Source organism: Mobula hypostoma, chromosome 12, assembly GCF_963921235.1.
Source record: "Mobula hypostoma chromosome 12, sMobHyp1.1, whole genome shotgun sequence".
In the NCBI taxonomy this organism is placed as follows: Eukaryota; Metazoa; Chordata; class Chondrichthyes; order Myliobatiformes; family Myliobatidae; genus Mobula; species Mobula hypostoma.
In genome coordinates this window covers 100,266,998-100,294,779 of record NC_086108.1, presented here as the reverse complement: position 1 = coordinate 100,294,779, position 27,782 = coordinate 100,266,998, and the positions used below count along the sequence as shown (strand labels likewise).

Here is a 27,782-nt window from a genome sequence, read left to right as displayed (position 1 = left end):
AGCATAATGTCCCTACACCTAAAAACTTGAGAGTGGGGGGGGGGAGAACATTTTTACATTCCTTACCCCATGAACCACCAAACAAAGCTCTTTAAGGTTGCTTATCCTTTCCTCCAATCAACTCCCCCTGCTGCCCTTCCTCCTTCCCCTTCTCCAGTGGTCCATTCTTTTCTCCTATCAGATTCCTCCTTCTTCAGCCCTTTAGCTGTTCCACCAATCAACTTCCAGCTTCTCACTTCACCCATCTACGTCCCCCCTCACCTAGTTTCATCCATCACGTGCTGCTCTTCTCCACCCCCTCCCACACTCTCTTATTCTGGTTTCCTTTATCAGTCCAAAACGTCGTCTGTTTATTCCATTATTTTTTCTTCTTGTCACCCAGAAAAAAAGCACTGTAGTCGAAAATGAATATTCCAGACATCTGACTCTATTTATCCAGGTCATTGCACTCTCTGGCAAATAATAAGATCGCGTTCAGGATTTCTTTAAGGATTCGCGATCTGGTGTCTGGGTTAGAGTCCCAGCACACAAAAAAATCAACGCATAGCTTGAATTCACCCTCACCCGCGGTACCGAGGGGTCACCGCACAGTCTCAAATACACTCATTAGAATGAGCACAGTCGTCTTATTTTAAACAACGATATAGACTGTCATATCCAACCAGATGTTTAAATGACTCTGGGCGCCCGTTCTCCTGAATCTCCGAAACTATGTAACATTTCTGACTTGCCACCGATTTTAGATAGTTTTTTTTTGGAAATGAGAGCACGGAGAACATAGAGGAAAACAAAATAATCCCAGGGAGTTTACTGGAATGGAAATGTGGGAGAGGACACTGCACTGGATCGGAAAAAGTTGCAGAGAGTTGCAAACTCAACCAGCTCCATCATGGGGACCAGCTGAAGGCACCTTCAATAGGTGATGTCTCAAAAAGGTGATATCCAATATTAAGGACCCCCATCACCCAGGACATGTCCTCTTCTCATTACTATCATCAGGGAAGAGTTACAGGAACCTGAAGACACACACTTAGCGTTTTAGGAACAGCTTTTTCCCACTTCCCACTTGAAGCTCTCTCATCCTTTGCCGGGGAACGGACTTCGCCAAACCATCTCTTTAATTGCCAGGAGATGAAGACGGCTGGCGCCCATTCGAGAGGAATTCATTTCGCCCCATGATGCCGTTCATCACGCTGAAGTTCGTGCACTGCATGTGTGCAAATTGTAGACGGGTAGACCGGGATCTGTTTAAGAGGACTACATATTTCGTCCTCCAAAATATGTTGGTCGAAGTCTCCTTTGCAAATGAGGTGCATTTCAATGATCAGTCTGTGGGAAAAAAATTATTAATCCTATCCAAGCACGCAAACCCACAGGGAGCGGAATCGCGTTGGAGTGCAGCCTCAGAGCGTACGGGATGATCCAGGGAGGTCAAATAAAACCAAGAACAATACCAGAGCAGTTTCACGAAAATGAAGGGAGAACGAACAAGAAGCGTTTGATGACTCTGGGTCTGTACTCCCTGGAGTTTAGAAGACTAACGGGGAAGGGATCTCATTGAAACAACGAATATTGAAAGGCCTAGATAGAGTGGACGTGGAGACGATGTTTCTAATAGTGTGGGAGTCTAGGACCTGAGGGCAAAGCCTCAGAATATAAGGAAGAGTCTTTAGAATAGAGAAGAGGAATTTCTTTAGCCAGAGAGTGGCGGATCTCTAGGATTCAATGCCACAGACAGCTTTGGAAGCCAAGCCATTTGGGTACAGTATATTTAAAGGGAGGTTGAAAGGTTCTTGATTAGTAAGGGTGTGAAAGGTTACGAGGAGAAGGCAGGAGAATCGGGTTGGGAAGGCTAATAAATCAGCCACAATGGAATGGCGGAGTAATCTCGATGGACCGAACGGCCTAATTCTGCTCCTGTTCCTTATGGTCTTACGGAAAGCGCTGGGATACCTCGGATTTTGCGTCTGGGAGGACTCGTATCTCGCACGAAACACAGGGTGAACGCGGTAATTTCAATGGAAAGTAAAATCGATTTTTGCACTAAGTGTCAGTGTGAGAGACGGGCGTGAAAATGTGAGCGACCCCTCCCAACACGGACGCGCCCACGTGCTATGTTACATCACCGACGTGTTATTGCGGAGAATAGAGCGAGAAACCATGCATAGTCGCACTCTCTGGTACACACACACACACACGTACAGCTGTCACACACTCAAATATAGAGTTCTCTGACACGACACAGACCCAGACACGCGCACAGTAGGAGAGCGGAAATAATGAGGGTACGCCATTCGTTTGTAAGGTACATGAGGGCGGCTGTTCGTCGAAACTCCTGCGTGTCGATCGAGCCAAAAACTATGAAGGTTGCGGAATATGATTCCCTTGTAAAGCTTTGCAGAGTTTATTAGGCTGCCGACCATTAAAGGTACGAAGTCGAATAACAAATGCGCAAAGTTGCGCATCCAGACCAGGTACTCTGCGGATCTGCAAAATCTTCCCCTGTAAAATCTGATTTATTATCGCGTTTCAAACAAATTCTCCCAGAAGCAAGCGAGTATGCTTCACTGAACGTATCACATTGCGATTAGACACGCCCGGGCTATTGATAGGACAGTTCAAAGTTCAAAGCAAATTATCGGTGTACGTATATATCACCATACACTACCCCAGGATTCATTTCCTTGCGGGCATGTACATCAAAGAAATGCAACAGAATCAATTAAAAACTACACACAAAGACTGACAACCAATTAATGCGTAAAAGTAGACAGACTGTGGAACTGCGGAATCCCTAGGTTGTGGAGTCAGTTCTGTGTTGAGGTGAGTGAAGTTATCCACAATGGTTCAGGAGCCTGATGGTTGAAGTGTAATAACTATTTCTGAACCTGGTGGTGTGGGCCAAGGCTCCTGTATCTCTGTGCCGATGGCAGCAGCGAGAAAAGAGCATTGCCAGGATGGTGGGGTCCTTGATGGATTCATCACAATGGGCCATCATGAATCCTCCCATTCTGTTAAAGAGAGCACAACCCGAAAGTGCTTTCCTTGAAGATACAACACTTACAGTGCCTTGAAAAAGTATTTAGCCCCAAAACTGTTTTCACATTTTACTGCAAAATCTGCAGATGCTGGAAAATCACCCAACACACACAAAATGCTGGTGGAACGCAGCAGGCCAGGCAGCATCTATACGATGAAGCACAGTCGACGTTTCGGGCGGAGACCTTCGTCCTGACGAAGGGTCTCAGCCCGAAACGTCGACTGTGCTTCTTCCTATAGATGCTGCCTGGCCTGCTGCATTCCACTAGCATTTTGTGTGTGTTGTTCACATTTTACTGTCGCATGTTCTAAATTTAAAATATAATGAAGCAGGGTTTTTGCGCTAATATTCAAAACATTGTTCCTCATGTCAAATCAAAAGAAAAATTCCAAAATATGTAAACAATTTACAAAAAAAATTAAACATCAAAATTTGTGAGGCTGAGAAAGTATTCAGACCCTTTGTAATAACTATGCTAACTTTCCTCTGGTGCAATATTATATACTACCTTACCAACTCACCCAGTTTGTTAATGCAGAAAATTGGAGAATCGCCTGTTTTGAATGAATTCAGAAGAATAGATACCCTTTTTTCTGTAAGGTTGAATACTATGATAGAGTTTCAACAGACCAAACCAAATGAAGACAAAATAGCATTCAAGACAAGTCAGGGAAATGAAAACAGGGAAGCACAATTCTGGGGAAGGGTACAAGACCATCTCAAAGGCATTGAACATACAGAACATACTGAAAAAGTGCAAACAAATATGGGCATGAAAACTGTGCGGCATCTGGAAGTGGAGCCACCGAGATTGATTTCTATCTTTGTTGGTTGGTGATTGGTACTGCTTTGCGTCTTTACTCCAGTTGGTGTCAGCAGTTATGAAGGGTAAATGTTGGTTGAGGCATGAGGGAAATGGCCTCTTCTTTTTTAAGCACAAGAGATTCTGCAGATGCTGGACATCCAGGGTAAAAAATATGAAATTACAGCCAGGCCCCCCTCTAAACTTAGTCACCATAGAAAAATGATGATCATGAGAGAGGCTACTGTGACCCACACTCTCCATAGATACTGCCTGACTTGCTGAGTTCCTCCAGCATTTTGTGTGTGCTGCTCTTTTTAAAATAGGTTACAAAAGTAAATATCTTCATTCTTTGTAAAGTATAAAGATACTATCCTTGCACCACTCACAGCGAAGCACTCTTAGCACAGTTCTGGAAACGTTAATGACAATCTGGAAAATGCAAATGTTGAAAATATGAATTAAAAACAGGAAATGCAGGTCAGGCAGCATCTGTGAAGGGAGCAATATTCTTAATATTTCAAGCCAAAGCCCTTTTCAGATCATGGGAAAGAGCAATATTAGCTGGATAAGGTATGTGGATAGGAGTAGTTCAGAGGCTATGGGGCAACCACAAGCAAATGCAATTAATTTGGTAGACAGCATGGTGTGTATTGATAAGCTGGGCTAAAAGGCCTGTTCCCATCTAGTATTGTTCCAATGACTCTATTTTCATGTCGCGGAAAAGATGGGGGAGGGATGAATAAAACAAAAGGAATATCTCTGAATGAGGGAGGTCTGAGGGATCACGTATCAGAAGCTGCCCTATTGACCTCAAATACAGTATGTCTTAAGTCTTCCTGTGTTGGCGCGTGGCCAAGTAGTTAAGGCGTTCGTCTAGTGATCTGAATGTCGCTAGTCTGAGCCTTGGCTGAGGCAGTGTGTTGTGTCCTTGAGCAAGGCACTTAACCACACATTGCTCTGCTACGACACCAGTGCCAAGTTGTATGGGTCCTAATGCCCTTCCCTTGGACAACATCGGTGGCGTGGAGAGGGGAGACTTGCAGCATGGGCAACTGCTGGTCTTCCATACAACCTTGCCCAGGCCTGCACCCTGGAAACCTTCCAAGGCACAAGTTCATGGCCTCACGAGACTTAATGGATGCCCATAAAGGCTTCCTGTATTAATATATATCGCTATATTAATCTGCATTATTTTTAATAATCAGCTACCATTTTGCTTTCCTTACTTAAGAATAAAGGCACAGCAGCATAACGGTTAGCACACCACTTTACAGCAGGCCAGGGACTATTCCTGCTGCTGTTTGTACAGAGTTTGTACGTTTTCCCCATGCCTGCATGGGTTTCCTCTGGTGCTCCAGTTTCCTCCCACAGTCCAAAGATGTACTGGTTGGTAGGCTAACTGGTCATTATAAATTGTCCCATGATTAGACTAGAATTAAATTGGGTTGCGAGGCGGCACAGCTTCAATAGCCAGAAGGGGGTACTCCGCACTGTATCTCAATAAATAAATAAGAAGACAGAGACCATACAAGAAGGGGTCACCAGGCTAGTGACCTTTTAGAATGGGGCAAGATAAGGGAAATGACAGCTTAAGATAAGGTGAATGTTCAAAGTCTTTTTCTGTAGGGTAAGGGGGTCTAAAATTGGAGGGCATTGATTTCAGGAGAAGAGGGCAAAAGATTTGACATTATTTACACATTTTTCACACAGAGGGCAGTGGGTACAGTACATGGAATAAGCTGCTAGAGGAAGTGCTAGATGTGGGTATGAATGTAATCAATAAAAGGCATTTGGGCAGGTAAAGGAGTAGAAGTGGATGAAAGGAATATGGGCCAAATACAAGCAAATTGGACTGGCTGTAGTCGATAACTTAGTCAATTTGGCCCTTTGGACCATAGGGTTGAAGGGCTTCTTTGCATGATATACTATATATGACTCTAATTGTGTATAGATTCAGTAGGCATTTCCCAGAGTTTAGAAAAATGATTGCTAATCTTATTCAGCCATCGAACTTTCCAAGAGCTCTTGATAGGATAGCTGATGGACTAACTTTTGCCCCTAGACCAAGAGTCTGAAACAATGAATCACCCTCTCAGAATAAGCATCCGAGAACTAAAACAGAGGAATCTGTTCCTCACTCAGATAGTTTTAAACCATCAACAATTCTCCAGAGACCCATCAACACTCAGCTCTTGAGCCTAATCAAGAGGGATAAAAAGGGATATTGGATACCATAGGTTTTTAAAAAACACCACAAGAGTACTATAGTTATGTGGAATGGATGTAGAATATCTGCCATGATTTTGTGGGCTGACAGAAGAAGGGCGAATAATTTTTTCTTCTGCCCTTGCATCTGCTATGTCCTACTCTGTACATTTGCCTGCTAGTCTGAATTAATGAACTCTGGATCATGTGTGTTTCTAAAACCTTGGAACTTTCGTGGGATTGTTCCCAAAACATTTTAGAGTTCATTAAAATGTGCTGTCAAAAATGTGTACCTTAATGAAATAATGTAAACATTCTGTCTGTATCACCATTTGGTACAGGGAGGGGGTGGGCTACATTGCAGAGGATCAAAATAAGTTATGAAGAGTTGTAAACATAGTCAGCTCCATCATGGGCACTAGTCCCTGTAGTATCCAGGACAGCTTTCAAGGAGCAATGCCTCAAAAAGGCGGCATCCATCGTTAAGGACACCCATGAGCCAGGACATGTCCTGTTTTCATTGTTTCCATAAGGAAGGAAGTACAGGAGCCTTAAGGCACACACTCAACGATTTAGGATATTGAACCCATAAACACTACCTCACTCCTTTTTTTCTATCATTATGTATTGCATTGTACTGCTTCTCCAGAGATAGCAAATCAACACACGCCAGTGATATTAAACCTCATTCCGATTCTGAAGCCATTCACACCATTAAGAATGGAATTATAGAACTGAATTTGTACATCTTTATTCACTAGTCCATCTTAATTCATTAGTTGTTGCAAGTTACTTGTGTTTAGTTTAATCTTTAGGCACTATCGGTGGAACTTAATAGGCAATGTTTTGTGCGATTTTTCCCATCTCTCTGAAAGTACTAACATATCTGTATTTTAATTTCCTGCACTTTGTGCAAGTATTCTGCATGTCATGTCTAGTTAGTAAGTATTAGTAGACTGTTCCACACCAGATCCTGTTTTTCATGACACCTCCACCTAGGTGACTGTCAAATGCGTGGTTTCCATTTAATCAGTCCCCTTCCTTCACTGGGACTAACTCTGATGCCTACACTTGCATCCATAGCTAAGTCAGGCAACCTGGATTCAAAGTCAAAGTAAGTTTATTATCAGAGTACATATATACCACCATATACAAACTTGAGATTCACTTCCTTGCAGGCATTTACAGGAATTTTTTTTAAAAAATGATAGAATTTATGAAGAACTATACATAACAAAGATTGACAATCAATGTGTAAAAGAAGACAAATTAAAAATATATTACTGAGGACATAACTTGTGTAGTCCTAGAAAGTGAGTCTGTATATTGTGGAACCAGATCGGAGTTGAGATGAGTGAAGTTATCCACACTGGTTTCAGGAGCCTGATAGTTGTAGTGTGATAACTGTTCATGAAAGTGGTGGTGTGAGACTCCTGTACCTCCATCCCAATGGTAGTAGTGAGGAGGGAGCATGGTCTGGATGGTGGGGGTCCTTGATGATGAATACTGCTTTCACATGGCAGAAAAGACGCAGATTGACTAAAGGTTTCCGTTCAGGTTTGAATATTAATAGCCGAGTTCTGAGTGAATTGCTTCAGCCCTCAGGATGTGCAACTATGTCAAAGAATTTGCGGCCTGAACCACAACTGCGTCTCACCATAGAGTTCCTAGGCTGCCCTTCACGCCCATTTTTACAACAAACAGGCACACCTTCTGTTAGCGTGAAAATTCAGTTCGCTCTAGTCCAATATTCACGATGCAGGTGGGAATGTAAGCATGGAAGGCCAGACAATGAATCAATTGATCTACATTGCTTGGTCTTCCACCAGGTGGTGCTTTTAACCAGCAAGCCGCTGGGAAAGGGATGCTGAAAGCGTTCTGCAGGCAGAGAGGAGAATCACGCCGGCAACACTAAATCAGATAAACTGGTACAGTCTGTGGACTCACTTTAGGAACTCTGCAGCCCATGTTCTCAGGATAATGTGTTTGCTGTTTTATTATTTGCATAATTTGTCCTCTTTTGCACATTGGATGCTTACCGGTCTTGGTTATGTGAGGTTTTTCATAGATTCTATCATTTTCCTGTGGGTGCCTTCCAATGAACCTCAAGGTTCTATATAGCACACATCGATAATAAACTTACTTTGATCTTTGGTGTGGGGCTTACTTTTTCTTCTGGATTTAACTTTGCTCTTTAATAGATCTCAAGTATCAAGGGTGAACTTTATTTGCCATATGCATTTATACACGTTTTAGTATTACGTGTATTATATCATAACGAACGGTTCCCTGGCAAAGTGCAAAAGTTGTGACAGTGATCTGTTTCTAATATTAATATGTTGTCCCCTTTCTGCTGTAGTAACTGGTTTGCAGTCGGGATGTTGACCCCCTCCCCCACACCAATAACCGATCCCCGCCGTAACTCTCAGCAACAACACGGCGTGAAGCAAAATCAACTCTATCTGCAAGTCAAAGCAAAGCGAAACACAGAGATTCTGGGAGATTGCTTGGCAGCAGGTTTCCCCGAATTCTCCTTTTAAAATTTTGTACGGTGTAACACAGAGCAGCACATACGAAATGCTGGAGGAACTCAGCAGGTCGGGAAGCATCAATGGAGGGGAATACTGTAACCAGTCGAGGTTTCAGGTCAAGACTTTACCAGGACAGTGACACTGAACTAGGCTGTCAGCCCAGACTTTGTCTAAAGGTTTACCTCAGCTTGCTGCTTGCCTTCTGAACACAGGGAGCCGAACCAGATTTTAGGGCCCGAGGCTGAGTGCTGGAAAATGGGATTTGATTTGTACAGATTGTAGTCCTTCACGTGTTCATACTGGGCTGAAGTTTCTACCGTTGTATTCATTTAACTTTTTCCCAATATCCAGCCGCACCAGGTGAGCAGGAGAGGAAATCTTGGCTGATTTCACTGCACAACAGTGCACAACTGTCTCTTTTACAGTGATAATTCAGCATAGATTCAAGATGGCAGCTGGCCCGGTTGGTAATTGAATCCCCAAACCCTTTACCGGTTGAGCAGTCTGGGAAATCCCACACGGTTTCAAATATTAACCAAGTAACTGTCAGAAGCTGAAGAAAGTCCAAATAACGTGCAGGAGAGTAAACGTGTAACTTAAAACAAAACAGTACTGTATACCATCAGTGTTGGGTCAGCACGGTAGCGTGAATACAATGACAGCGATTCGGGGTCAATTCCCGCAGTTGTCTGTAAGGAGTCTGCACGTTCTCCCTGTGACCAAACGTATTTCCTCGGGGTGTCCCGGTTTCCTCCCACATTCTAAGGCCCTACGAGTTAATAGGTTAATTAGTCTCATGGGCGGAATTGGATTGCAGGAGTTCGTAGGGCCGGAAGGATCTGTTACCTGCTGAATATCTAAATAGAATAAAAATATAACATTTATGATTTGAAAAGTATCTTCTTGAACCGCTGAATTCCAAGTGCGGAAGGAGACCGTAGGGTTTAGACGCCGCTTCAACGAAGGAGCGGCGATACACAGTAATTCCAAGTCCGATGGCGTGTGACATGGAGCGCAACCTGCGGGCGGTGGTACACCCGTGCACCTGCCGATCTTAGCTTCTGCCACGAACCATTATTCCAGTCCGAGTTTCGCAAAAAAAAAACACGGAGCACTTTTGACGAACATAGTCAACGGGAGGGAGCGTGGCGACAATCCCCACACAAGAAGCTCCCACAACCCGAAATGAAACAAAGACCGGATTGAAGGGTCCCGAGCCGAAATGTTTATTGCTCTCCACAAATGCTGCCTGACCTGCCGTGTGTGTGTGTGTGTTATTCTGGATTTCCAACATCTGCAGAATCTCCTATCTTTATGACTTGATTATCTGTTTGCATGTCATTGATCGCTGGATAAATACTGATCAAAACACCAGAGCGAACAGCCCAGATCTTCTTCAAGGTTGTGTCATTGGTATGTTCCCAATGGGCAGGCAAACGGAGCACGATTTAAGTTTTCGCTTGTCAACGGTGCAGCATTCCGTCGGCACTGCACTGGAAACGATCGGGATTATGCCCTCAAAACTCTGCGAGTGGGACCAGAGCCAAAAATCGTCCGACTCAGGAAAATAAGTCAGCTGCGAGAGCGGAGTATGACTTTTCTAAAAAAAAGTCAAAGGATCCAAAAAGAACACCAACCTCCTTTTATTAAAAAAAAGCCATTTGATTTATTGCTCTATTTTATTAAAAACTTCTGGATTACGAAACTATTCCAACGATTAACTACTCATGTGTAAATGATTCACCAATTGGGTAATGATGTCCACTTAAAAAAAATCATATTTCGCTTTCATGCGTAACTGGGTTTACTCATTTTCTTTCTTTTTTCGGCTGGCTATGTCCCTCATTAACCCAGAACTCCTGACTGGTCACTGCACTTTCCATACCGATCTAAATGCTTGAAACCCGGGATGTACAGGTTCAAAACAGATGTTTCGGTTCGTTCGCAGAATACATTCACATACGCAATTTGGACTGCATATTTACTCTCTCTCTAAAATAAAACTATCTAAAACAGTCATCAAATCAAGAATTTAATTAACCCGCACGACCAGCAGAGAAAAACAAGTATTGAATAAATTACTAAGTAAATAACCCGATGTTATACCTCTGTGAAGTACACAGACAGAGCACATACGTGTTCTGTGCGTGCGTTCACGCTTTTTTTTGCGTTCGGGGAGATTGCGGTTTACAGTCACACAGGACTGTGTGATCTTGCCCTGCTTTTCTTTGCTGCTAGTGATTGGTTGGTTCTGTTATTCCGCCTGAATCGTGCGGTGTTGGTTGGGCGGCCCAGGCTGACGTGCTGCTCCGGGTGTGTGTGTATGTGTGTGTTTGTGTGTGTGTGTGTGTAGCTGGATCCGCCGCTGTCACTAACACATGTAGGTAGCTGCAGCGGCAGAGCAGATCGGCCGCGCCGTGTGTGCGTGCGAGAGAGAGCGTAAACTCCCCTCGCTCCCTCGCCAGAAGGACGAAGCCCCGTCCTCCACCACCAGCCTCCACTTGGCCGTCGTTGTTGCAACAACCCTTCTCCCACCGATCCACCCGAAAGGAGAGGCTCCTGGAGTAACCCGCCGCCCTGCATGCACACAGAAGTTAGCAGCCGGACATCTGAAAGCGAGAACTTCGGTTTACCTTGTGCCGTCGGCAGCGGACACGAGACAGAGAGCGCACATAAAGAGCTTTCATGATATTTCCAGACAGCGAGCGATTAAAATACCATAAGGCCGATCTGTTGTGGGACTGCGCTGTGTAAGACTGGCGATTGGATTCCTTCATTTGCAACTGAATTCTAGACGTGTCTTTCAAAATCGTCGCAAATATCTGATAAGCAATCGTTTTTTTTTTAAAAAAAGCAATCCACATATACGCACGCACATACACACACACTACCGACCAAGCGGAGAGCAGGTAAGACTGTGGTCGCGTGGAGGCGATTAATCTGGGGATAGAAAGGGAGGCGTTCGGATTTGGTTTGGCTGCGGCGGGTAGCGCACGCACGGTGCCTTGTCCCCGGCGGCTCGTCTGTAACTGCCGTTTTCCAGCCTACTTTGTATGACTGGTTTAGTTGGCTGCAGCTCTCCGTCTCTTGGAGCCCCGGCCGAACCAAGCATTCGCCCGAATGCAGTTAAGTTAAAAAGCTTTTCTTAAAAAAATAAAGCAGAGTCCCCCCCCCTACTTAGGAGGAAAACTTGTCGAGGCCCTAGATCCTACGTATAGCGGTTTATTTTCTGGAGGGGCTGCCGGTTTCTTTGCGATTCGGTTTGTTTTGAAGATTTAATCTGCTGGAGGTTGGGGTTGGCGATAGGGTTCCCCGAGATATTTTGCCGCCGGATTGTTTTTGACTTTCTCAATTTCCTCTCTTGCGGTCGCCGCAGCCCCGCATTGAGACTGGCGTGGTTTATTTAAGGGAGAAAAAAAATAACAAGGGAAGCCTGAAACGATCGCACATCAGGCACATGTGCAGGGCAGCTAACAGCTCCCCCTCTCTCCTCCCCCCTCCCCTTGCCTTCATGGAGAGGCGCATTCATCTTGAAATGACACGAAGGAAGCCACAGCAGTATTGAGATTACTGATCAAGGACAGATTAGACCAGCATAAACACAGTCTTTGGGTAACAGGTTAACAAGCCACTTAATTGAGGTGTGTGTGTGTACGTGTGTATGTGTGTGTGTGTGTTGGGGGGGGGTGACTGTAACGCCACTGCCGGCTTGGGCCTGATCTGAGATTTCATTCCTATCTTCAACCGACCGTCGGCAGAATAATACACCGACCTTAAATGAAATATTTTTATTTTCGTCTTTTTTCTTTCTGTCTCTTTCTTCCTCTCCTGAATGTAGATTCGATCGGATTTGCAATTGAAAAAAACACATAAGCATATAATGGTGAACAACGGGAACTCACAGACGCCCACAGCCGGCGTGAACCGCGCGGGCCTCGCTTGGAAAACGTGCGCCGGCTGCGGGGGCAAAATCGCCGACCGGTTCCTCCTGTACACAATGGATAGTTACTGGCACAGCCGCTGTCTCAAGTGTTCCTGCTGCCACGCTCAGCTCGGAGAGATCGGCACTTCTTGCTATACGAAGAGTGGAATGATACTGTGTAGGAACGACTACATCAGGTAAACACTCCCCGTTTCTCCGGTTCCTCCAACTTTATACTCTACGGGGCCGGGCTTGTTTTCTAAGGGGACGGTGGAGCAATTTCAGGCTTATATTTGGACACTTGCTTTTTAGACCCAGGCCTCCCTCGTACTACAACCCCCTCTCCTGAAAACCTCTCCTTTCCTCAAGCTCCCACCTTTCCCCGCTTTCTTATCTAACAAGTCAACTCTCAGCTGTGTTTGAAAGCCAGTCAAGACTCTCCCCTTTTAAAACGCCGGAACGGGAGATTGGTGGGGAATTTTCTAAGGAGAGTCTGCTTTTCAGATTCCTAGCTACCACTAAAGGAGAGTTGCAGTGTAAAAATCATTCCATCTTATTAAGTGGAATCTTATTAAAAATAGGTCAATCAATCTTTCATGCTCTCCACCCTCCAATCGCTGGAATAGTAATTGATTCAGAAAGGTAAACACTGCCGGGGCCTAAAATGTCTCACTTGAATTCTGCTCTTGCTTTCGATCTTAAAAAATATTGAATTCTGCTTGTTATCTTTACAATAGAGTAGAATTCTTTTTACTAAGAGGGTTGTGGTATTGAGAACCGAACTGTAATCTCTATGCCCGATTCGGCTTCTGTTTAATAATAACTTATTTATAGAGCACTTTTCATACAAATGATGCAGTTCCAAGTGCTTTACAATGGGATAAAATGCAAACATGATAATAAAAGACAGAATGATGTTAGAAGCAAGGTTAAGTAAATAGCTGGCTTTTAAAATTGTCAGCTGGGTCTGCATCCCTTATAGTTTTAGGGAATGAAACTATTTTAGGAGCGGAGTTTTAAAAAAAACTGACGTTTATTGTCACGTACATGAGTGCTTGATATTCGCAATATCATAATGTCTTTTTTATTTATTTCTGGTGTGCTGGAAGGTAAATTTAAAGAAGATTAAGAATTTCATAATGCTTTTTAAAAACTCCCGTGCAACTGTTTATAAAGGGTTCTAGACAACATTGGCTTTCACTGAATCTTCGCCGGGGGCCATGGGGGGAAAAGAGTCTTATTAAAAGGAGAAAAGGACGCGATGAGAGAGTTTGGGTTTGAATTCGGAAACCTTCCTACCACGTGATACTCCTTCCAATCACCTAAATGGAAGAGGACAGGTCACATGCCAAAACTTTCAGAAATTAAACGCTTAATCCCTGAAGGTGTCGTGATTTGATGGCGGGGTTAGGAAGATTGTGTGGTTTAGGATTTAAGTGGACAAGTTTAGTTTCAGTGACCTGAATTAAAGACGTGCGAAAACCCAGGGGAGTTTGCATTAAACTTTGCCGCTGTGAAATTTAGTAGCAGCAAGCTTGTCAGACACCTCATCAAGAGGCCCAACGCCGGTGTGTGTGTGCGTTGGGGGGGGGGGGGTGCAGCAGTTCTATGATAGGTAACCATTTAAAGTTGCATTAAATGCTTGTTTTCCCAGTGAAGATAAGTGGCTCATCTGCGGTGGCGCTTCGGATAACTCAGTACTTCTTGATGGGTGTTGCCTGGGAGGAAAAGGGGGTTTGAGGTACATTATTTTTTTAAAAAAAGGAAGCGCCTTCGTGCGAGAGGAGAAGCCCGCTCGACCCCTCGGGCTTTAGATATCCCGAGATAAACCAAATTCATGTAAATATGCATGATTTGTAAAATGGTTAAATAGTGCAAGCTCCCCACCCCCTATACATACAAAAGCACCATCGTTTTTCAGTTTTAAATACCTAAGGACGCGTGAAGGGACTCGGTTTGTAAGGTGGACAGCAGAAGGTGACTGGCATGTCTAATATGAAGACAGCCGCCATCAACAAACAAAAATATTTAATTAAGAAAATTAGCTTTTGAAAGTAAGACTATTACCAGCTCGCCTGTCGCCCGTCCTCTCTGCTGTAAATCCTAGACACGGAAATTCAATAGGTGGTATTTCTCTCTCTCTCCTCTCCGTCCCTTCCCATTCAGGACTGCAAGGTAAATGTAAGATTTGGTTACTCAACACTTCTGAAGTCTGTCCACTCCATAAACCTGATTGCAGGAGTTGCGGGGGGCGGGGTGGTAGTTTGGAAAAGCCCCCAGTATTTCAAATTAATTAAATCGCATCGCATGTAATTTAGGGGGACGTTTATCTTGATTTGTCATCACAATTGATTCAAAGTCCCCAATTCGCTTGGGAAAAGACCATCTACTCTGCTTTATATGTATTTTACCATTTTCTATCTCCCTCTCCCGCGCCTATATTTGCATTACCTGTATTTTCCTTCCAGCTGTCTTCCCGTCCTTTCCGCCCCCAGCCTTTCCTCCAATGCGCTATTTTTTCGCAATTATGCAAAAGCACCATTTTATGTATCAATATATTCCGCCTCTATTAAAACGCTTGAAGAGTTCCATCTCATTTGGGGCTCCGGTTTGATACTGTGATTGATCGGCTTGCTGGATTGTTGAAATATTAACGACCTCTTCGACTCGGAGCCCCAGAAGAAAATTGAAACCAATTTTCTGTCGTCACAGTCTGAAGGGAAGATTAAACTCCCCCCTGTATTAATTAGTCGGCGCTGGGGGTAGTGTTTCCCCTCGCTACCAGATGTAAGTAGAAGCCGTTTCACCAGGTCCCAAGTCGGACAGATAGACACTTAATTGAGCACCGCAGGTCCTTGAAGTTCCATCAAAGAGCGCCAAATGAACTTGAGGAATCTCCTCTTTCTGTCTATTTACATTCGAGTCACGCAGCGCCCGGAGTGTAAAGTTTTCGTATAATGTTACACATTTGACCCTGAATTGTCTTCAGCGCGAACCCGCTTCCCATCTGTCAGCCTGCGCACCGTTACTTCCTATTGCCTCAAAGCAACCTCTTGGCCCCCCCCCCCCGCCGCCTTAATCCGAGGGAGGAAGTTTGGACCAAATATTTGATATTTACGATTATATCTAGATATTACACGTGAAACAAAATAGGCCTGATTCCGAACAGCTTATCCTGCAGTATGTTCTCAGTGCACTCTGGCTTGTGACAACCATTTTCAGTTTCTCTCGTTGGGATGCGGAGGAGAGGTATTGCAACGATCATTAGAGAAGATTAAAAGAAAAGATTAAAGGTGTTCCATGTTTAACCGCGGTGACGGAAGCTTCGGCAGAGAACGGCAAAGAACTAGAAGACTTTGCAACGTCTTGTAGCGCTGCTGTACAACTGTTACACTATTCATACGGGTCGATGCCAGTGAGTGGGCGGAGGTCACGTTCGCAAACTGTACCCTCTGATTGTGATTTATTACCCCCGCCGTGCCGAGAACCCCTTTTAGACTGCCCAGAGCCGCATACTCCCAAGGAGTTAGTGCGTGGCGCCTAGGCCTCCTTCGCGCAGAGGCCATTGTAATTCAGCAGCAAACGTGTCGATATGTCGTGTATCTAAACTAATTAGTTTTGAGATGGAGTTTTGATTGAACTCTGGCAATCGATGCCGGTGTAAAATTTGTTTCTCGGTCTCCTTATTAAAAGCTATCTTAAGCGGGCAGCTTTACTGCAATGTGTCACCCGTCGATACTTTTAATAACAACTTAAGAGGCTATTTTCAATAACGTGGCGACAGCGAAGTAATACGTTCGACAGGACGAGGCGTCTCCTGCACGCTCGGCTCCTGACAGCTATGAATGGCGCATTCACAGGCATACATCTGGCGCGAAGTCGGGGGAGTGTTGGTGGTGGCCGTCGTAACTGGAGTAATAGTATTTTCATGCTTGGGCCTCTCCGTTCCCCGCCCGACTCCCCTCCCCGATGCTTTCCCTGCAGCTCACCGCTCTACAGTATCGCGGGGGAGGGGGGAAGGGTGGCGACGAAAGGCGGGCGCATTCTCTACCCTGCTGGCCAAATTCAGGTGCTGGCAACTGGCGGGGAAGTCATCCGCATTGGGGATGGGATCAGATGAACAAATATTTTTTATAGTGAGGCGGCGAAGGAAGAGAGACTGCTGGTATGAAGCCTAAGGGAGTTAGTTAGCCGCCAATTGATAGCGCCAGCACACCTCTCACTAAGCGGGTGTGGGGTGGGGGTGGGGAGAGGAAACGATGATTATACTCGCTGTGATTTGGGAGGTTGCTCTATCAGGGCACAATCTCCTGGTCTTGGCTAGGATGATATCCAATAGAAACTAATTCAGCCCAGCCTGTTTTTATCCAAACCTTTGTTTTTAGAGTGGCCAAGGCTGTAGTTGGAGTCAAAAATAACTTATCTGTCTTTATTACACACTGTGTACTGAGGAGCTCAGCAGATCCGTCAATGGATGGGAATGAACAGCCCACCTTTCACCTAAAGGCCTTGCAGAAAGGTTGACAATTTGTTTCCGTAGGTTTATGCTGCCTGACCTGCTGAGTTCCTCCAGTTCTTGGTGTGTATTGCTCTAGGTTTCCAGCATCGGTAGTACCTCTTGTGTTTATGATTATTTGCCTGTATGTTCTCCCAGATAGATGGTTATTTTAAATCTGCAGGCGTCCTTCTGAAACAGGTTCTTCCTCCCCCTGTAGTTTTCGCAGTGACATTCATCACCTACTCTAAACCAGCACCCTATCAATTTCAAACACCTTGAACCTGGTCTGTAGAAGCTCTCTCCCTTGTGATCATGCTCTCATTAAGTTGGTTCAAGCGTTGTTATCGAGTTAACTTGATTGCAAGTGTTCTAGATGTTTGAAGCTGAACTTGGAGGGTGGGGGGGTGAGGGCTGGGTAAGGGTAATAAAGCTTTTTTTTGTAAAACCTATCATTCTTTCAAATACACCAGTGATAATCTATGCAAAACACAAGGAGCGGTGGGAGTATTTCTTTCCTTTTCTCAGTGAACCCCTTTCTTTTGATTGTTACAGTCCAAGTGTAAAGTGTAACTCCTGCAACTCCTCTGCCTTTTTAGATTGTTCGGGAATAGCGGAGCGTGCAGTGCGTGCGGACAATCGATCCCAGCCAGTGAGCTGGTCATGAGGGCACAAGGCAACGTCTATCATCTCAAGGTAATAGTATCCGTCGGTGTTAAGGCATTTCATAGCTAATTAGCAAGGCAAATCTCCCTGTCAGTGCACAGTACTGCTGTTGTAATCTCTGCTTCCTTGGTGAGCTTTGAACAGTTCTATGGTATGTTGGTAGGAGTAGCTAAGATTGAATTCAGCAATGCTCTAATTACTGCTGGGAAGACATGATCTGACTAAGCTGATTTATTCGTATGTCCATTTTCTATAAGTTAACCCTAATGCTACCCCACCTCACTTTACTGGAATAATCAGCATTACTTTCCTTCAATTTTAGTTTTATTTAATTGCATTTATATTACCCTTGCTATTTTACTTGACAAATTTCAGATTCCAGCTTTTCATTGGCTAAAGAGTGTTCTCCTGAATTTATGAGTCATGTCACTGATATTTATGACCTCTGGTTCTGGACTCTCTAATGACATTGAAAATGGTGTCACTTTCCTGTCTCCAGTGCTTTACCTGTGCCACCTGCCGAAATCGTCTTGTCCCCGGAGACAGGTTTCATTATATCAACGGCAGTTTATTCTGTGAACATGACAGACCCACGTCCCTTATCAATGGACACTTGAATCCGCTTCAGAGCAATCCTCTACTATCTGACCAGAAGGTAAGCAGCTTCTGGCCCATCTTTCGATTCTGTACTCTTCTGTTACACCGCTTTGAATTTCATTTGCATTTATTGTGAGCGCAACTTGGGCATGCCATGAAATACATTGAAATGAGCGCTATGGTGATGGCAAATAACAGAAACAAACTTGGTGCTGAATAGAATTAAGATTGCTGTTTTGGTTGTACACTGAGGCTGTTGAAAAGGCATAGTGATATCCATGTTTTGTTGTGTGATCTGCCTTTTCAGTAACATTGGCATAGTTCTCTAGGATACAGTAACAACACTGTGTATCAATTTTATTTCCTTTTTTCTTGCTGTATTACAATCAGAATCAGGTTTAATATCACTGGCATTTGTCATGAAATTTGTTGTTTTGTGACAGTAAAAAATTGCAATACATAATAATAAAAAAACTAGAAATTACAATAAGATATATATATATAATTAAATCAAATAAGTGGTTTAAAAAGTGATCAAAGAAAAGAAAAAGGAATAGTGAATCATGTACTTGAGTTCATTGTCCATTTATAAATCTGGTGATGGAAGGGAAGAAGTTGTTCTTGAAACCTTCAGTGTGTGTCTTCAGGATTTTGGTGAAACAATTTGTCTTAGGTTATTATTGTTTCCGAACATTTTATGTTCTTTCAAAGTAATAAATAAATGTTCATCTTGGCTTTCCCAATCAAACCTGTATCACTTTTAGCCACCACTTGCTGGTGGGTTGAATGTGTTTGAACCTGACATAGTTTGGTGTATGTGCTTTTAAACATTCAACACAAGTTTGGTCCATGCATGCTCTATCGCCAAATATCCCAGTTTACCTACTGTTCCAATGTGCTTTCAAAGCAATACAGAGATACCATGAATAGATGTCCACTGATCTTAGGTAGGAAGACATGCCCTCATCTCATTGCTACTATCAGGGAAGAGGTACAGCAGCCTGAAGACACACATCAATGCTTCAGCAGTCCAATTGGAAGCATAATGTGCTGAAGAATTTTTCAGCTGAGCAAGCAGAGGGGTTGGTGCTCGAATCAGAAAATTGGTTAGTATCATTGGCAAATGTAAAACTGGTTTGTGGCAGAAGTACATTGCAATACATAAAACTATAATTACAGTATATACATATATTTAAATTAGGTAAGAAGTGAAAAAAAGAGCAAAGAATAGTGAGGTAGTGTTCATTGTCCGTTCAGAAATCTGATGGCAGAGGGGAAGGATCTGTACCTTCTCCCTAATAGTAGCAATGAGATGAGGGCATATCCTGGGTGGCTGGGTCCTTAGTGATGGATGCCACCTTTTTGAGGCATGTCCTTTTACAGATATCCTCGATGGTGAGGAGGCTAGTGCCCATGACGGAGCTTCCTCGGTTTGCAACCTTCTGCAGCTTTATCTGGTCCTGCAGCAAGGCAGGGAGATAGGTAGCTAATGGTTCCTACCTCTCTTAAAGTTTCTTGTGTTGACTCCAACATAAGCTTACACAGCTAGAAGAGCACATTACAGACTCAGTGTAACAAAAAGTGCTGTGTTATCTTGCCCTTTATTGATTTTACATTCTTTTCTGATCTGAATATCTTTCAGATTCATGAGGAGCCATTATTCCTCATTAACTATTGCAAAATATTCATTTGTTGCACATTGTCTGTCTTTGATTAAAGGAAGGGAACTTCCTTTACACAGGATTAATAGTCATTATGCAACATTAATGCTACTTTACATACCAGAGTATCACAATTATTTCTTTGTTTCATGCCCTGCCTTGTCCTCGTTATCGCCCTTTCGTATCAGCTTGCCATACGGTTCCTACACCCAGTGAACCTAATACTAATAGGTAAATTTCTTTATTATTGTCACTTGTAATCACAGTACAGTGAAAAACTTGACGTATATGGTTCATGGGGATTAATTGAATACGACAGTGTGTGGAGGTAGTGCAAGGTTAAAAAATAACAGAATGCAGAATAAGGTGTCATAGAGAGAAAGTGTGGTGCAAGTAGATAGTTAAGTGTAAGGTTATAACCATAAGACAAGGAGCAGAATTAGGCCATTCAGCCCATCAAGTCTGCTCCACCATTCTATCATCTCTGAATTTATTATCCTTCTCAACCTCATTCTCCTGCCTCCTCCTCATAATTTTTGACACCCTTACTAATTAATAACAAAGTAGCACTCCATGACCTAGCCTTTGTTATTGCCTGATTCTCAATTCAATCTGTATTGGTATTGAATAATTTTATATTCTGCAATAATTCAAGCCCTTCGTATTCTTTTCACACACTGGTTCAGGTGCCACATTATCTGCTAAAGTTTCCTCTTGTCCGTTAAGACTATGACATCCACAGCCTGTAGTGCAATCTTAAGCTATGATCTTGGTCCAGCCATCACTCCAGGTAGGTAAAGAACACAGTTTGGTCAGGAGTATATGCGAGATAGGGAAGCAGGGATATAAAACTCCTTCATGGACTTCCACCGACCCCTCCAAACCTCTTTTTAAACAAAGCATTAGAGGCTAAGGATGTAAGTACAAATGGCCCTTCTGTTTCATTTCACCCTCACTAAAGTGTCAAGGGCAGATGTGTGTACATTGCCCAAATCTAATTTCCTCCAAATGGGGGCCAAGTTTGAAGGTTGAACCCAATTAAATGCTGACAGAAAGTGGATGTAACCTGTGTCATTGTAGTTCCAATGACTTGGTAGCCATTGGTTTAACCCTGTATACTTAATCCCCTACATTATAATTTCCCAGATGTTCCCATTCTTATTGCTAAGAGGCGTGTGGCTTGGTTCTAATATTGTTCTGTGCTCGGTACGGAATTAAAAGCATGTGATGTGCTCTCTTCTCTCTGCTAATGAGCTTCAGTTGGAGGTGTTTATACATTTCAGTCTCAGGAAAGTGTTTTTTCACTCCGTATACTCTACAGAAGTATGCGCTGTGTGGCAATTGGAAGGAGAATGAGACTACGTGCAAAATTGGTCCCTGACTGAGGATTCTGGTTCAAGGTAGATGTGGTCTTGGTGAAGACTGAGGTGTTAGGATCTTTCTGCGCTCCTGCCTTCTGTCTTCAGATCTCTCAGTATCTGCTGCAGCTGATGAGACATTGGGTATTGAGTGAATCAAGGTATGTGGGTATTGAGTGATCGAGGCTGACTTTATTGAATGGCAGAATAGACACAAAGGGCAGAATGGCCTGCTGTTTTCTATGATCCAGTGCAGGCAGTAGAAGTATGCATACATAATGAAAGTGGTCAGTACATTTCACCACAGTGCTGGGAAGGTTAATTGAGTGGAATTTTAACAAGTGTTAAACAGATGGGATTTTTCTTTAAGTAGCAAAGCATCAACAGCTCTGTGGCAAATGCAGCCTGCAGTTGAACTTGTTTTCCCAACACCCTCAATTTTCCTGATGAACGGTCTCGGCTCCAAACGTCGACTGTTTATTTTTCTCCATGGATGCTGTCGGACCTGCTGAGTTCCTCCAGCATTTTGTGTGCGTTACCCTCAATTTTAACCTTTTATGCTATGGGAGTGTTTAACTTAAAAGAAAAGATACTCTTGTTAATGTTAAAACTGTTTGAAGTCCTACAAGCTGCACTTTTTTGTTAATGACAGGCCATTTTTTTTTCAAATGGACAGACTATTGCCAAGGACAAAAAATGTGCCTGACAAGTTTACGTTTAAAGAAAAATGCAAAACATTTCCATTAAAATGGCATAATTGGTGTTGTCTCTGTCGATAGTGGCCGACATTTGATGTTCATTTATTAAATAGGCGCTAGGCTGCTCCCTAATCTCTTTGTTCAAGACAGACAAATTACCTTTCTCACACTGTGGTCAAACTCAGGGGAATTAAAGCTCAATGCCTCAGCTAGTTTAATTAGCCTGCGAGTGGGGGGTTGCAAATTACTAATGCACCTCGGGCTTTTAGTGGCTTGATGAAAGGGTAAAAAAGAAAAATGCACTAAACTGTTAAAAGTTTTTAACCCATGAGAACTCAAGGCAGGACTTGTCTCTTTTTAAATTAATTTTGTATTTAGTTAACCCTTTGGATATTTGCCGGAAGGCAATTACCCTTCCAATGACTATGGCAGTGTTGTTTTCGAATGTATTTGGTTAACCATTACAGTATTGTGGAGGCAAACCTCTCAGAGAATGCTTGCAATATTTGTGCCTTTTATCTCCTTTCCATTGTAAGTGGTTGCAGTCTGTGAATTCATTGATAGGGCAATGTTTTAAATCTAGTCTGTTTCGGGGCCCCCTCTGTTTACTCGGGAAATCAAATCAAGGTCTCCATTTTGCAGTTATTCTTTGGTCGGCACCTTTATCTGACATTGGGTTGAGCGGGGAGGGTAGATGGAAGCTTTCCATTTTATTTGACGTACATCAGCTGATTTCAAAATGGAACGATTTAAGTAATGCAGAATTTAAATCCATTTAGTCAGAAGCTGCCCTGAATAAACGTTGCGGGAGCCTGAATGTTGTGTTCTGGCTGCAACTTCTAAAGTCTATTTGAAAGCTGGGATTAAGGTAATGGAGATGTTTACTTCGATATGCGGCTCACTCAGTAGTGGCACTTTTGGTTGAGTGAAATCGGTCATCTTGGTTGCCCCTGGCTCAAACAAACGGGCTCTGATGAAAGTAGAAGAAAAACAAACACAAGCGGAAAAATGCTTGAAGCACATATCAGCTGCAGGTGCACAGAGAAAGGGGAAACACATATTTCTGTTGTAACTTTTGGTGGCAAACGCTGCATAAAAATTCAAGAAGCTTTTAGACAGAAACATGAAAATACAGGGAATGGAGGAATATAAACCATGTTCATGCTCTAAACTCATGTTCCGAGTATTATCTAATCTATCTATCTAACTATCTCTGCCTACGAACCAACCTAACTAGAGTACTGTGCAAAAGTCTCAGGCAGATTTACATGGCTTGGGTGCCTAAGATATTTGCATAGTAGTGTAGTAATTTTATGTATTGCACTCTACTGCTGCTGCAAAAAAAAACAAGTTTAATGACACATGTGAGTGATGATAAACCTGATTCTGATATGGGTTGCCGTTGTAGATTGAGAGTGGGGAGGGGGAATCACGGTTGCGAAAAGGGAAGTAAGAGAGGAGGGAGTGGGAAGCACCAGAGAGACATTCTATAATGATTAATAAGCCAATTGTTTAGAATCAAATTATCTTGCCTGGTGTCACAGGGCTGGGAGTGTCTGGACCCGAGCCATCCCTGCCCTTGGCACTCCTTCTCTGCCACCTGTCCTACCCCCCTTCTGCGGTGCTCCACCCTAACCATTCCTAACATCCTTAGCTCCCACCAAATTTACAAATTCATTCTCGGCTCCACATTGACAAATACAGTACCATGTAAAAGTCTTAGGCACCCGAGCAATATATATATATATATATATATATATATGTATATGTGCCTAAGACTTTTGCATAGTACTGTATATCTTAAATATCCATATCTGTCTGTCTTTCTACCTACCAGCCTAGCTGCCTACCTACTGTACTGTGCAAAAGTCTTAGGCACGTGTAAAAAAAGGCTATAAAGTGAAGATGCTTTCAAAAATAATGAAATAAAATGTTTCTAAATCTCAAAAAAATTACTATAAAGAGCAGTAGACAGTGTGACCATCCCTACACTTTTGTGCAGTTTTATAGGAAAATTGGCTGGTCATTGTTCCAAGCATCTTGGAGAACTTGTCACAGTTCTTCTGCATACTTTGGCTGTCTCACTTGCTCCTGTCTCTCCAGGTAATCCCAGACAGCCTTGTGGAGGCCATAACATCTGAAACCATGTAAAAAATCTAGGGTGCCTAAGACTTTTGCACTGTACTGTAGCTACCGACCTAATGATCAACCTATCTAACTAGCTTTTAATTAATTTATTTTTATTTCTATAGCTTATCTTCTTTTGCACATAGTTTGTTAGTCTTTGTGTGTAGATATTTTATTAATTCAATGAACGACACAGCACTAAATTGAACTAAACCGAACGGTCCTAGACTGTTTCAGTGACTTGTAGTTTGATGGTTTATACTCTGTGATTTTCATTTTTTTTGCCATTTGTGTGATTTGCTCCTTTTTGGTGCATTGGGTGTTTGATGTTTTTTGAACGGGTTCCATCGTGCTTCTTTGTTTCGTGGCTGTCTGGGGGAAGATGAATCTCAGGGTTGTATACTGCATATATACTTTTGATAATAAATGTGCTTAGAATCTTTTTCTTTGTCCTTCTGTGGATGCCTGCAAGGAACTGAATCTCAGGGTAGTACAGGGTGATAGATGCTATCTTTGAGAATAAATGTTCTTTGAAATGTGCAGGTAGAAGGGATCAAATTAATTTGGCACCATGCTGGGCAGAAGCATCGTGGACCGAAGGGCTAGTTTCTGTGCCACGCCATTCTATGCATTAGCTGTGATCTTATTAAATGGGGGGGGGGGCCGACTCTCTTCTGTTCATGTGGCCGGAGATGGTGAGAGGTGGGGTGATGCACACCAGCAGCTCTTCATGACTTGAACCACCCCCCTCACCCCCTTTCTTTCCTTTCCAGGTTTGCTGAGGTGGCTTGGAGCAGTGCAGAAAGCGTGCCTTCATCTTTTCAATCTGGCTCATCGCAAGTGGACCCCACTTTGTTCCAGTAGACAGTCATATTTTTTGGCTGGTTTCAATGCCAGGTACACGACGACATTGCACACTTGTATACCCTCGCTAGTTTGCTCTCACCAAGCTCTTCCTGCATTCAAAGTGACTTGAGGACACCAGATTAAGGATTCTGTGAACCCGGGGCTAATAACTGTTCAGAGGGTGTGGGGGTGGGGAGGGGGGTTGTGAAAGTAAAAATCAAATGGCCATTGAAGGACATCTGGGATAATGACAAATTAAAATCATTATTGGAGGTTTTGCGACGTGCTACGTACCTACATTAATATTTAGCAGGGCACTGGCCTTGGGTTCCTCCCCTCCCCCTTGTATTCTATTTTTCTTTAAAACATCCTTGGCAAAAAAAAGTGTCGGCTCTTTGTATTTCTAAGTGTTGTAAAGACAATGTGTTTATTGCTATTATTAATAAAGAGGCAGCAATGGGAGAAGAAAAATCCAGTGATCTTTGTGGTAGTTCTCTATCATAAACACTTGTAGTGGTTCTCTGTACAATGACATGTATGCATGCATGTATGTGATTTGTCAAATGTTGCTTCTCTCTTAACCCCCTTCCCACCCCCAGCAGAAGAATTCCCAGCTTTCCAGTCTCTTATGTAGGACTTTAAGAATGGAAATTTTATTTGTGATATTTTCAAACAAAAAAACATTTGCTCTAGTATGGTGTATTTAAATAATAAAAAGCTTGAAATGGTGGAAGATAAGTTTTGTGTGTTCTTGATAAGTACTATAAACTCCAAATAAGACTGTTTATTAGAAATGAGTTTGTTTCAAAGTTTTAATGTGTTCTGACTATTGCTTGCAACAAAATAAAATGCACTTTATGTACTTTAGATTATAGGCCTGTTACATTACAAATGTCATTCCTGTTCAGATAATCTACATGTGCACAGTAAAAAGATGCCTTTGATCTGCTGGTGATGGCAAGGGTTGTATGGGTAATTGGTAATGGATCTGAGAGCTTTCGATCTAAAGTTGCTCCATAAATCAGCATCATTTCAGATATGTTTGTAAGTACTTAGCACTGGGTTTTTAAAACTAAGAAGGGTTAATGAACTTCCTTTGGAAGAGGCTGAACGTTGGAGTAATCCATGTCAGTTTTGATGCTGTGCATGGGCATGCAATCCATCAATTAAATGCAACGGCCCAAACTTAATGTAGGTTTTTTTCCCCCAGAGCATAACATTCCCCAAGATCAGGGCCACTCTGAACCACAGTTTCAAAAGCCATTAAAGGAGCACTGGCGTTGACTGGAAGTATTTTTTATCCCCTTTTTTGATGTATTGTACCAACACCGGAAAACTTATTAGGACACCCAGTGAAAAAAACCCAGCATCTTCCTTTTGCTACTGCGATCTTTGCATGACTGTTGACTATAGTGTCCCCAAAAAACAGCAATTCTTTTGAATTAGTGAAACTTAACTGCTGTTGATTTTCGTAATTATGATCTCTATCACGAGCTGAATACAGTATTTTGATTCAGAGGAGCGTGAGATATACCATTTGTGATCAATGTCGCCTTAAAATCTTGATGCCTTCTTGCACGTAACTCGATGTGCGGCAGGTTGAGGTAATGCTGGTTTTCAACATTGATGGTAGCTCAAACATCTTGGATGAATTGGTGATCTTAAAAGTATATGTTACATTATCTGGAGACAAGATAAAATAAGAGTACAATTTACTTTGACCACAGGACACATCAGCTTATGTTTTCGTGATCTGGTGGCTTAGCAGCACCAAAGGTTCAAGCCTTTAGCCAATTTTCTGCTTGAATTGTTTGGAGTGCAATATTAAGCTGTAATAACCTCTCTCATTCCTCCTTTTTAAGATGCACCTTAAATCTTCCCTCTTCATTGAAGCTTTTGGTCGCTTGTCCCAATGTGTCTTTTATAATCATATAGTCCTTGAGCCTGTCAAGTCTAAGCTGTACCATCTATACCAGGGGTTAATGGTAGGGGTTCATGGTAACCCCTGATCTACACCTGTCCCATTTAGCAGCTCTTTGGTTTGTAGACTGCTATGGCCTGATGGTTCAAGAGGTTGTCCAGATTCTTCTTAACTACTGAGAGAGAACCAGCCTCCATCAAATCCTCTAATGATCCTATGATGGAATTTTATGTTTTAGAAACATAGAAACATAGAAAATAGGTGCAGGAGTAGGCCATTCGGCCCTTCGAGCCTGCACCGCCATTTATTATGATCATGGCTGATCATCCAACGCAGAACCCCGCCCCAGCCTTCCCTCCATACCCCCTGACCCCTGTAGCCACAAGGGCCATATCTAACTCCCTCTTAAATATAGCCAATGTACTGGCCTCAACTGCTTCCTGTGGCAGAGATTCCACAGATTCACCACTCTCTGAGTGAAGAAGTTTTTCCTAATCTCTGTCCTAAAAGGCTTCCCCTTTATCCTCAAACTGTGACCCCTTGTTCTGGACTTCCACAACATCGGGAACAATCTTCCTGCATCTAGCCTGTCCAATCCCTTTAGGATTTTATACGTTTCAATCAGATCTCCCCTCAATCTTCTAAATTCCAACGAGTACAAGCCCAGTTCATCCAGTCTTTCTTCATATGAAAGTCCTGCCGTCCCAGGAATCAATCTGGTTACCGTGACAGTAATCTGAGTTGATTGTAATGCCTACCCCCTCCTAAATGTTTGAAAAAGTTTCATGTTCTGAAAGATTTTTATTTCCTGTAGACTAACAGCCAATCATTGTGGATGTTACATGATCAACAATTGAGGAGTACAGCACACTGGAAAGAATGACATTTGCCCTTTCATTTATTTAAGGGT

General features: G+C 42.9%; 1 protein-coding gene across 5 annotated transcripts; it reads left to right on the top strand.

Moving 5' to 3' along the window:
- Nucleotides 1-10,916: 10,916 nt before the first annotated feature.
- On the top strand, nucleotides 10,917-25,715 carry LOC134355033 (LIM domain transcription factor LMO4.2). 5 transcript variants are annotated; one of them, XM_063064700.1, is made up of 5 exons: nucleotides 10,917-11,331; nucleotides 12,420-12,700; nucleotides 17,598-17,694; nucleotides 18,164-18,319; nucleotides 24,879-25,715. In XM_063064700.1, exons 2-5 carry the CDS (start codon nucleotides 12,462-12,464, stop codon nucleotides 24,885-24,887), a joined length of 501 nt encoding a protein of 166 aa, XP_062920770.1. In that variant the 5' UTR covers nucleotides 10,917-11,331; nucleotides 12,420-12,461; the 3' UTR covers nucleotides 24,888-25,715. The 5 variants fall into 5 exon arrangements, with proteins under 5 accessions (XP_062920770.1, XP_062920766.1, XP_062920771.1 ...); XM_063064696.1 differs by having other exon boundaries at nucleotides 10,919-11,490; XM_063064701.1 differs by lacking the exon at nucleotides 10,917-11,331 and adding an exon at nucleotides 11,544-12,193.
- Nucleotides 25,716-27,782: the final 2,067 nt, after the last annotated feature.

What these genes read in the sequence shown, in the direction of transcription:
- LOC134355033 (XM_063064700.1), top strand. Translation starts at nt 12,462, where the DNA reads ATGGTGAACAACGGGAACTCACAGACGCCCACAGCCGGCGTGAACCGC. An exon ending in TGTAGGAACGACTACATCAG is followed by an intron (nt 12,701 to 17,597) that starts GTAAACACTCCC and finishes CTGCCTTTTTAG; the next exon opens with ATTGTTCGGGAATAGCGGAG. An exon ending in GCAACGTCTATCATCTCAAG is followed by an intron (nt 17,695 to 18,163) that starts GTAATAGTATCC and finishes TCCTGTCTCCAG; the next exon opens with TGCTTTACCTGTGCCACCTG.